A 9,921-nucleotide genomic window follows, 5' to 3' on the forward strand; every position below is an offset into this window, starting at 1 on the left:
CCTGTTGGAGCGACCCGCCAGCAGTCTGCTCCTCTCAGCAGGAGGTCAGATGGTTCCAGCACCTGTTGGAGCGACCCGCCAGCAGTCTGCTCCTCTCAGCAGGAGGTCAGATGGTTTAGCACCTGTTGGAGCGACCCGCCAGCAGTCTGCTCCTCTCAGCAGGAGGTCAGATGGTTCCAGCACCTGTTCCAGCACCTGTTGGAGCGACCCGCCAGCAGTCTGCTCCTCTCAGCAGGAGGTCAGACGGTTCCAGCACCTGTACCAGCACCTGTTGGAGCGTCGGGTCAAATCCCCGCTCTTCCAACAGGCCGACAGTGTTGCCACGAATCACCGTGTCCTCCTCAGAGCTCTTCTCTGTGGATGCTGAGCAGACCTCATGATCTTGCTAGTGTGATGCCATGATCGAGAAGACAAAGGTGTGCCACATCACTACTCTGCTGTGGGCACACAGGTGACTCCCCCAGCATGATGCACCTCCATGAAAGCCGTTGTAGCTCCACATTTGATTAGTTTGACTGGAGAAACTGGGGGAACGTCTCTGCTGTTCAGGGCAGGAAGGCTGATCTTATGAGGGTGGACCAAACCTTTGCTCCACGTGGGGATCTGAGTGAGCAGCTCTGGAAGTTCCCCAACGACCGCCTGTTGTCAGGCTGTCCAACACCAGGTCATCTCGGTGCTTTAGCAGGACAACGTGGGCGGACCAGGCCGCAGATGCCCCAGGCTGCTTGCAGGGTTATTTGATGGGGCAAAATGCTGCAACAAGCCTCTAAGGTGTCGACGAGACTCGTGCGGATCCGGGACAACGAAGGACGTTGGTGCAGCGTGAAGCTGAATATTCAAACATGTGTTTATTTTCCAACAGGAGAAGAAGCTCCTGGATGACAGGATCAGTGAGATGAGTTCCCAGCTGACGGAAGAGGAGGACAAAACAAAGAACCTCAGCAAGCTGAAGAACAAGCAGGAGATGATGATCGTTGAGCTGGAGGGTGAGGGACTCGCACCATCACGCTGTTGGTGGTCAATCCTTGAGACAAAGACCACACTTTGAAGTGTTCTCCATTGATAAAAATACCTTCAGATAAAGTTGATTTCTAATGTCTTCTACACGTGAGCTCATCTCCAGGTGCATCTCCAAGAGCGTATCTGAGATGTCGTAACATCGCTGGTGTTCGCTGGTCATGGCCAAACTTCAACAGATCTCTGAAGTGATCACGTTGAGCAGATTTCATGCAGACTTTGAGGATCTTCTTCTGCCTTTACGTCCTTCAGAGCATCTAAAGAAGGAGGAGAAAACGCGTCAGGAGCTTGAGAAGGCCAAACGTAAGCTGGACTCTGAGATGACGGACCTCCAGGACCAGATCGTCGAGTTGCAGACTCAGACAGAAGAAATGAGGATTCAGCTGGCAGTAAAAGAGGAGGAGATGCAGTCTGCTCTGTCCAGGTCAGTTACCGTGGCAACACTGAAAACCTTGTTGTAGTCATCCCGTCTGAACTTGCAGAACATTTGGACCACACCTGAACCAGCTCAGTGTGTTGGCACCATAGTCTGAGGGTCCACCAACAACTTCAGAATAAAGGCCAGGCGAGGTTGCAAAGTCACTCTTGTGCTCCCTGAACAGAACTTGGTACCTGTCTGGGTCCCAGACCCTGGCCCCTATTGCTCTGGTCTCAGGGCCCCTGTTGCTCTGGTCTCAGGGCCCCTGTTGCTCTGGTCTCAGGGCCCCTGTGCTCTGGTCTCAGGGCCCCTGTTGCTCTGGTCTCAGGGCCCCTGTTGCTCTGGTCTCAGAGCCCCTGTTGCTCTGGTCTCAGCGCCCCTGTTGCTCTGGTCTCAGAGTCTCTGTTGCTCTGGTCTCAGAGCCCCTGTTGCTCTGGTCTCAGGGCCCCTGTTGCTCTGGTCTCAGGGCCCCTGTTGCTCTGGTCTCAGGGCCCCTGTTGCTGGTCTCAGGGCCCCTGTTGCTCTGGTCTCAGGGCCCCTGTTGCTCTGGTCTCAGGGCCCCTATTGCTCTGGTCTCAGGGCCCCTGTTGCTCTGGTCTCAGAGTCTCTGTTGCTCTGGTCTCAGGGCCCCTGTTGCTCTGGTCTCAGGGCCCCTGTTGCTCTGGTCTCAGGGCCTGAAGACCATTCATCCACGTTGCTTCTCAGCTCTTGGTTGTTGCATTTCCTAATCCAAGAAACCATTGGTTTTTAATTTTTTTGGTGTAGGCTTCTTGTAGTTTACCCCTCAAATTGTTTAATTTTTCCATTTTAATGTTAACTAACCCATATATGGGTCAGGTTCAACCCATCTGTATTTCTGTGATAACAGCTGGAAGCAGCTGTACCGTCTTTCCCAACATCCTGATGGTGGAATCTTGTTGGCTCCTGCTCTGCTTTCTCTGGTTCTGAGGACTCTGGATGGAGGGATGGTGGATGGATGGATGGTTGGTGGATGGATGGATGATGGATGGAGGGAGGGGTGGATGGAGGGATGGATGGTGGATGGATGGATGGAGGATGGGTGGATGGATGGATGGTGGATGGAGGGATAGATGGATGGAGGGATGGATGGATGGATGGAGGGGTGGATGGAGGGAGGGATGGATGGATGGAGGGAGGGACGGAGGGATGGATGGTGGATGGTGGATGGATGGATGGATGGATGGTGGATGGAGGGGTGGATGGAGGGAGGGATGGATGGAGGGGTGGATGGAGGGATGGGTGGATGGATGGAGGGATGGATGGTGGATGGAGGGATGGATGGAGGGATGGATGGTGGATGGATGGATGGAGGGATGGATGGGCCCTATATAATAATAAATAAAAACTATATAAATAACGATTGGGACGTTGTTGCCCAAAAATCTTTCTGCCTGTTGCTGCAGCCAAAGACTGAGTGACCCCAGGATCTGTGAGTCCTGGTGTGGGTGACTGGAGGCTTCATCGTCCCTGGAACCCAAAGAATCCTCTTCATTGGCCAACTTGTTTTCTGTCCAATTAGGAGTGATGATGAAACAGCCCAGAAGAACAACGCTCTGAAGCAGATCCGAGAGCTTCAGGCCCACCTGGCTGAGCTTCAAGAGGATCTGGAGTCTGAGAAGATATGTCGCACTAAAGCAGAGAAACTCAAGAGGGACCTCAGTGAGGAGCTGGAGGCCCTGAAGACGGAGCTGGAGGACACCCTGGACACCACAGCAGCCCAGCAGGAGCTCAGGTGACCAGCTTCAACACTTGCATTTGGGACCTGGCAGAAGATGTGCAGACAACACGTACGTGAACTTTTTCATTTTTATTTGCAGAACCAAACGGGAGCAAGAAGTCGCCGAGCTGAAGAAGGCCATCGAGGAGGAGACGAAAAACCACAACGTCCAGGTCCAGGAAATGAGACAGAGACACAGCAGTGTGCTGGAGGAGCTGTCTGAGCAGCTGGAGCAGGCCAAGAGGGTGAGTCCATCTCCTGCTCCACCTGCAGCTCTCATCTCGGAGCTCCACGGAAGAAACGCACAGCTCGTCTCTCCTGCGTTAGTTCAAAGGCTCCTTGGAGAAAAGCATCCAGAATCTGGAGAGTGACAACAAAGACCTGGCGTGTGAGGTGAAGAGCGTGCAGCAGGCGAGGGCCGAGTCCGAGTCCAGGAGGAAGAAGGTGGAGTCTCAGCTGCAGGAGCTGCTGTCCAGAGCTGCTGAGGCCGAGAGGACCAAGGCAGAGCTGAGCCAACGCTCCAACAGGCTCCAGGTACCGGCCCAGTCGCCACGCACACAGAACCTGCTGCGGCGCACGGTCCTGAGACGGCCCTGAAACCTGGCCACCAACGCCACGGGTCGCCATCACCGTTACAGCCCACAAAAACGGGCTTTTTGGAACCTTTTATTCTTGTTCCATAAATAATTTGGAATGAATGGAAAAGGTCACGTAATGTTGACCCCTGCTGGAGGTCCCACAGCTTCAAACAGGAACACCGTTAGAACCCTAACCCCCTAACCCCAACCCTAACCCCCCAACCCCCTAACCCCAACCCCCTAACCCTAACCCTAACCCTAACCCTAACCCACAGCTTCAAACAGGAACACCGTTAGAACCCCAACCCCTAACCCCCAACCCCTAACCCCCTAACCCTAACCCCCTAACCCTAACCCCTAACCCCCTAACCCTAACCCCCTAACCCCTAACCCTAACCCTAACCCCTAACCCTAACCCCTAACCCTAACCCCCTAACCCCAACCCCCTAACCCCAACCCCCCAACCCCCTAACCCCTAACCCCTAACCTAACCCTAACCCCCCAACCCCCTAACCCCTAACCCTAACCCCCTAACCCCCTAACCAGGAACATTACTGTAGAACGTAGCCCAACGGGACCCGAACTGCTGAGCAAGCCTCCATGACTCAGTCTTCCACTGATAACCAGCCCTCAGATAACTAACTAGGTGGTCCAAATCAGTGGCTTCTGGATTTTCTTCAGCAGTTTGAGTCCCATTCAGAGCTGACAGGCCTCATGGTGACCATGACCTCGCTCATCAGCTCCCACATCGTTTAACTTAAACCCACTTAAATTCACCCTGAGTAGGATAGTGGGACATCCGCATGTACTGGATCAGGTTTGGGATGGATCAGATACAGGATGGATCAGGGTTGGGATGGATCAGGGTTGGGATGGATCAGGTTTGGGATGGATCAGATACAGGATGGATCAGGGTTGGGATGGATCAGATACAGGATGGATCAGGGTTGGGATGGATCAGATACAGGATGGATCAGGGTGGGATGGATCAGGTTTGGGATGGATCAGTTTGGGATGGATCAGGGTTGGGATGGATCAGATACAGGATGGATCAGGTTGGGATGGATCAGATACAGGATGGATCAGGGTTGGGATGAATCAGATACAGGATGGATCAGGGTTGGATGGATCAGGGTTGGGATGGATCAGATACAGGATGGATCAGGGTTGGGATGGATCAGATACAGGATGGATCAGATACAGGATGGATCAGGGTTGGGATGGATCAGATACAGGATGGATCAGATACAGGATGGATCAGGGTTGGGATGGATCAGATACAGGATGGATCAGGGTTGGGATGGATCAGATACAGGTGGATCAGGGTTGGGATGGATCAGATACAGGGTGGATCAGGGTTGGGATGGATCAGATACAGGGTGGATCAGGGTGGGATGGATCAGGTTGGGATGGATCAGGGTTGGGATGGATCAGATACAGGGTGGATCAGGGTTGGGATGGATCAGGGTTGGGATGGATCACACAGTCCAGGTTCCTGTCTAACCCTCTCTCCTGCCTCAGGTGGATCTGGACCACATGTCCAGTTTGCTGGAAGAGTCAGAAAAGTCGGGAGTGAAACTGACCAAAGAAGTCGACAAGCTGAACAGCAAACTGCAGGACCTGGAGGTACGGATGAGCCTGCCACAGGGTTTGGGGTTAAAGGTCAAAGGTCACTGTGCTCACTAAGGTGTGCGTCCTGCTCAGGAGCTGCTGCAGGAGGAGACGCGTCAGAAGCTGAATCTGAGCAGCCAAATCCGCCAGCTGGAGGTGGAAAAGAGCACGTTGGTGGAGCAGCAGGAGGAGGAGGAGGAGGCTCGCCAGAACCTGGAGAAGCAGCTGCAGACGCTGCAGGCTCAGGTAGAGTCCAGCACCTTCACCAACGTTCTGTTGACCACTAAAGGACGTGTTCTCAATGGCTCCAGCTGTTGGAGAGCAAGAAGAAGCTGGAGGAGGATGTTGGGGTCATGGAGGGCCTGGAGGAGCTCAAGAGAAAGCTCCAGAAAGATGTAGAGCTGGCCCATCAGCGCACAGAGGAGAAGACCACAGCCATGGACAAGATGGAGAAGACCAAGAACCGGCTGCAGCAAGAACTGGATGATCTGATGGTGGACCTGGACCACCAGAGGCAGATTGTTTCCAATCTTGAAAAGAAACAGAAGAAGTTTGATCAGGTAGTGTAACACAAGCACACGTTCAGGCTGATCCAATACGCTTCGTGGAGTCTGGTGGACCATCCTTGATCCCTTTTTTAAGCTGCTGGCTGAGGAGAAGACCGTCTCCGCTCGTTACGCTGAGGAGCGCGATCGTGCAGAGGCTGAGGCCCGAGAGAAGGAGACCAAAACTCTGGCCATGACCAGAGCTCTGGAGGAGGCCTTGGATGCTAAAGAGGAGCTGGAGCGGTTCAACAAACAGCTCCGGACTGAAATGGAGGATCTGATGAGCTCCAAGGACGATGTGGGGAAAAACGTAAGCTGCCCCATGAGAGGCCTCCTGCTGGTGTTTGAAGCTCCCTGACCAGTCAGAAGGTTGCCACCTACGCTGGCTGAATGCTTGATTGATCTGCTCTCATTCCTGCAGGTCCACGAGCTGGAGAAGTCCAAACGAACACTTGAGCAACAAGTGGAAGAGATGAGAACTCAGCTGGAGGAGTTGGAGGATGAGCTGCAGGCCACAGAAGACGCCAAGCTGCGTCTGGAGGTCAACATGCAGGCCATGAAGGCTCAGTTTGACCGAGACCTGCAGGCCAGAGAGGAACAGGGCGAAGAGAAGAAACGCGCCCTCATTAAACAGGTACCAGGAACCAGCTGACGAGGTTCTCACTGTCAGAGCGTCTCGTCTCGACAGCTACCAGGTGTCTTCTGAACGCAGGTGCGAGAGATGGAGGCGGAGCTTGAGGATGAGAGGAAACAGAGAGCTTTGTCTGCTGCTGGCAAGAAGAAGCTGGAGCTGGATCTGAACGAGCTGGAGGGCCAGATGGAAGCTGTGACCAAAGGCAGAGACGAGGCTGTAAAACAGCTGCGCAAACTCCAGGTGCTCTGCTGGTTCCTCTGTTCCTCGTCCCAGATGAAGGAGCATCTTTCTAGATGTTGGACAGATGAAAGTGTTACAGTCTGTAGTTTGAATGTCCGAGGTTGAACCTCGGCCCACTGACTCTTCCCTGGGTTGACAGGCTCAGATGAAGGACTACCAGAAAGAGTTGGACGAGGCCAGAGCTTCCAGAGACGAGATCTTCACCCAATCCAAGGAAAATGAGAAGAAGCTGAAGAGTCTGGAAACAGAAATTCTGCAACTGCAGGAGGTTAAATCCAGTTTATTGGAGGAGCTCCTCAATCAATGTGTGACTGTCTTTGATGGAGGTCCAGAACAGATGATGTTCCTGTTGTCTGTAGGAGCTCGCCGCTTCAGAGAGAGCCCGTCGGCACGCCGAGCAGGAGAAGGACGAACTGGCCGAGGAGGTCTCCAACAGCGCCTCTGGAAAGTCAGTGTGGAAGCAGTTTGGACAGGTTGGAAGGTTGAGTGTGAGTCAGGTGGAATAAAGGCGCTGCCTGCAGGTCGTTCCTGCTGGAGGAGAAGAGGAGACTGGAGGCTCGCATCGCTCACCTGGAGGAGGAGCTGGAGGAAGAACAAGGGAACATGGAGCTGCTCAACGATCGCCTCCGGAAGCTCAACCTGCAGGTGAGCGCCACCTGTTGGCCCGACAGCTGAGGCACGTTGGCATCATCCCTGTCGCTCTCTCGCAGGTGGACGGTCTCAGCGGCGACCTGGCGGCAGAACGCAGCGCCGGCCAGAAGTGCGAGAACGTCCGGCAGCAGCTGGAGCGCCAGAACAAGGTGAGGCTCTCCTCAGTGAGGCCGAGGAGACCTCCTGGTCTCACGTCTCAATACATCTGCAGGATTTAAAGGCCAAGCTGGCAGAACTGGAAGGAGCAGTCAAGTCCAAGTTCAAAACCTCCATCAGTGCCCTGGAGGCCAAGATCCAGCAGCTGGAGGAGCAGCTGGAGCAGGAAGCAAAGTGGGTTTTCCCAAATCTGTGCGTCAGCACTGGAAGTCGGGCTGACGTTGCTCTTGTGTGAACCCACAGAGAGCGAGCTGCAGCCAACAAGAACGTCCGCCGCTCCGAGAAGAAGCTGAAGGAGGTGATGATGCAGGCGGAGGAGGAGCGCCGCCATGTGGAGCAGTACAAGGAGCAGGTGAAGCAGATGTTCTGCTCATACACCCACACCAGCCCTGACCCGCCCACACCAGCCCTGACCTGCCCACACCAGCCCTGACCCGCCCACACCAGCCCTGACCCGCCCACACCAGCCCTGACCGCCCACACCAGCCCTGACCCGCCCACACCAGCCCTGACCCGCCCACACCAGCCCTGACCCACCCACACCAGCCTGACCTGCCCACACCAGCCTGACCCGCCCACACCAGCCTGACCCTAACCCACACCAGCCCTGACCCACCCACACCAGCCCGACCCGCCCACACCAGCTGACCCCCCACACCAGCCCTGACCCACCCACACCAGCTGACCCACCCACACCAGCTGTGTGACCCACCCACACCAGCCCTGACCACCCACACCAGCTGTGTGACCCACCCACACCAGCCCTGACCCACCCACACCAGCCCTGACCCTAACCCACACCAGCCCTGACCCACCCACACCAGCCTGACCCACCCACACCAGCCCTGACCCTAACCCACACCAGCTGACCCGCCCACACCAGCCCTGACCCGCCCACACCAGCCTGACCTGCCCACACAGCCCTGACCCGCCACACCAGCCCTGACCCCCCACACCAGCCCTGACCTGCCCACACAGCCCTGACCGCCCACACCAGCTGTGTGATCCACCCACACCAGCTGTGTGACCCACCCACACCAGCCCTGACCCTAACCCACACCAGCTGTGTGACCGCCCACACCAGCTGTGTGACCCGCCCACACCAGCCCTGACCCGCCCACACCAGCTGTGTGACCCGCCCACACCAGCCCTGACCCGCCCACACCAGCTGACCCACCCACACCAGCTGATCCACCCACACCAGCCCTGACCCTAACCCACACCAGCTGACCCACCCACACCAGCCCTGACCTGCCCACACCAGCCCTGACCCTGACCCACACCAGCCCTGACCCGCCCACACCAGCCCTGACCCTAACCCACACCAGCCCTGACCCACCCACACCAGCCCTGACCCTGACCCACACCAGCCCTGACCCGCCCACACCAGCTGTGTGACCCGCCCACACCAGCCCTGACCCGCCCACACCAGCTGTGTGACCCGCCCACACCAGCCCTGACCCGCCCACACCAGCTGTGTGACCCACCCACACAGCCCTGACCCGCCCACACCAGCTGACCCACCCACACCAGCCCTGACCCTAACCCACACCAGCCCTGACCCTAACCCACACCAGCCCTGACCCACCCACACCAGCCCTGACCCACCCACACCAGCTGACCCGCCCACACCAGCTGATCCACCCACACCAGCCCTGACCCACCCACACCAGCCCTGACCCTAACCCACACCAGCTGATCCACCCACACCAGCCCTGATCCACCCACACCAGCCCTGACCCTAACCCACACCAGCTGTGTGACCCACCCACACCAGCCCTGACCCGCCCACACCAGCTGACCCACCCACACAGCTGACCCACCCACACCAGCTGATCCACCCACACCAGCCCTGACCCTAACCCACACCAGCTGACCCACCCACACCAGCCCTGACCCTGACCCACACCAGCCCTGACCCTGACCCACACCAGCCCTGACCCGCCCACACCAGCCCTGACCCTAACCCACACCAGCCCTGACCCACCCACACCAGCCCTGACCCTGACCCACACCAGCCCTGACCCTGACCCACACCAGCCCTGACCCGCCCACACCAGCCCTGATCCACCCACACCAGCCCTGACCCGCCTCCTGCTCCACCTCCTTTCAGGTGGAGAAAGCTCAGTCCCGTATGAAGCAGCTGAAGCGGCAGCTGGAGGAGGCCGAGGAGGAGGCCACCCGGGCCAGCGCCTCCCGCAGGAAGCTCCAGAGGGAGCTGGACGAGACCAGCGAGGCCAGCGAGGCTCTGAGCCGAGAGGTCAGCGCTCTGAAGAGCCGCCTCAGGTAATTCCTGTTCCATGGCCCAGCGTTCCAGAATGGGCAGAACCTTC

General features: G+C 56.9%; 1 protein-coding gene across 5 annotated transcripts in view; it reads left to right on the forward strand.

The window, feature by feature from the left end:
* Positions 1 to 9,921, forward strand: part of LOC130527270 (myosin-10-like) — a 30,209-nt gene that overhangs the window by 19,186 nt on the left and 1,102 nt on the right. For 4 of the 5 annotated variants that reach the window (XM_057035560.1, XM_057035562.1, XM_057035561.1 and 1 more), the window contains 18 exons: positions 863 to 986; positions 1,270 to 1,441; positions 2,976 to 3,188; positions 3,274 to 3,418; positions 3,501 to 3,707; positions 5,273 to 5,377; positions 5,456 to 5,608; positions 5,674 to 5,922; positions 6,005 to 6,217; positions 6,329 to 6,541; positions 6,620 to 6,781; positions 6,921 to 7,049; positions 7,141 to 7,229; positions 7,303 to 7,426; positions 7,492 to 7,581; positions 7,644 to 7,762; positions 7,832 to 7,940; positions 9,702 to 9,874. In XM_057035560.1, the coding sequence (XP_056891540.1) occupies positions 863 to 986; positions 1,270 to 1,441; positions 2,976 to 3,188; positions 3,274 to 3,418; positions 3,501 to 3,707; positions 5,273 to 5,377; positions 5,456 to 5,608; positions 5,674 to 5,922; positions 6,005 to 6,217; positions 6,329 to 6,541; positions 6,620 to 6,781; positions 6,921 to 7,049; positions 7,141 to 7,229; positions 7,303 to 7,426; positions 7,492 to 7,581; positions 7,644 to 7,762; positions 7,832 to 7,940; positions 9,702 to 9,874 (2,789 nt within the window). Of the gene's footprint in view, positions 1 to 862; positions 987 to 1,269; positions 1,442 to 2,975; positions 3,189 to 3,273; positions 3,419 to 3,500; positions 3,708 to 5,272; positions 5,378 to 5,455; positions 5,609 to 5,673; positions 5,923 to 6,004; positions 6,218 to 6,328; positions 6,542 to 6,619; positions 6,782 to 6,920; positions 7,050 to 7,140; positions 7,230 to 7,302; positions 7,427 to 7,491; positions 7,582 to 7,643; positions 7,763 to 7,831; positions 7,941 to 9,701; positions 9,879 to 9,921 lie in introns of those variants that run through there. The other variant, XM_057035564.1, reaches the window with a different exon arrangement.

Source organism: Takifugu flavidus, chromosome 6 (genome assembly GCF_003711565.1).
Source record: "Takifugu flavidus isolate HTHZ2018 chromosome 6, ASM371156v2, whole genome shotgun sequence".
Taxonomy (NCBI): domain Eukaryota; kingdom Metazoa; phylum Chordata; class Actinopteri; order Tetraodontiformes; family Tetraodontidae; genus Takifugu; species Takifugu flavidus.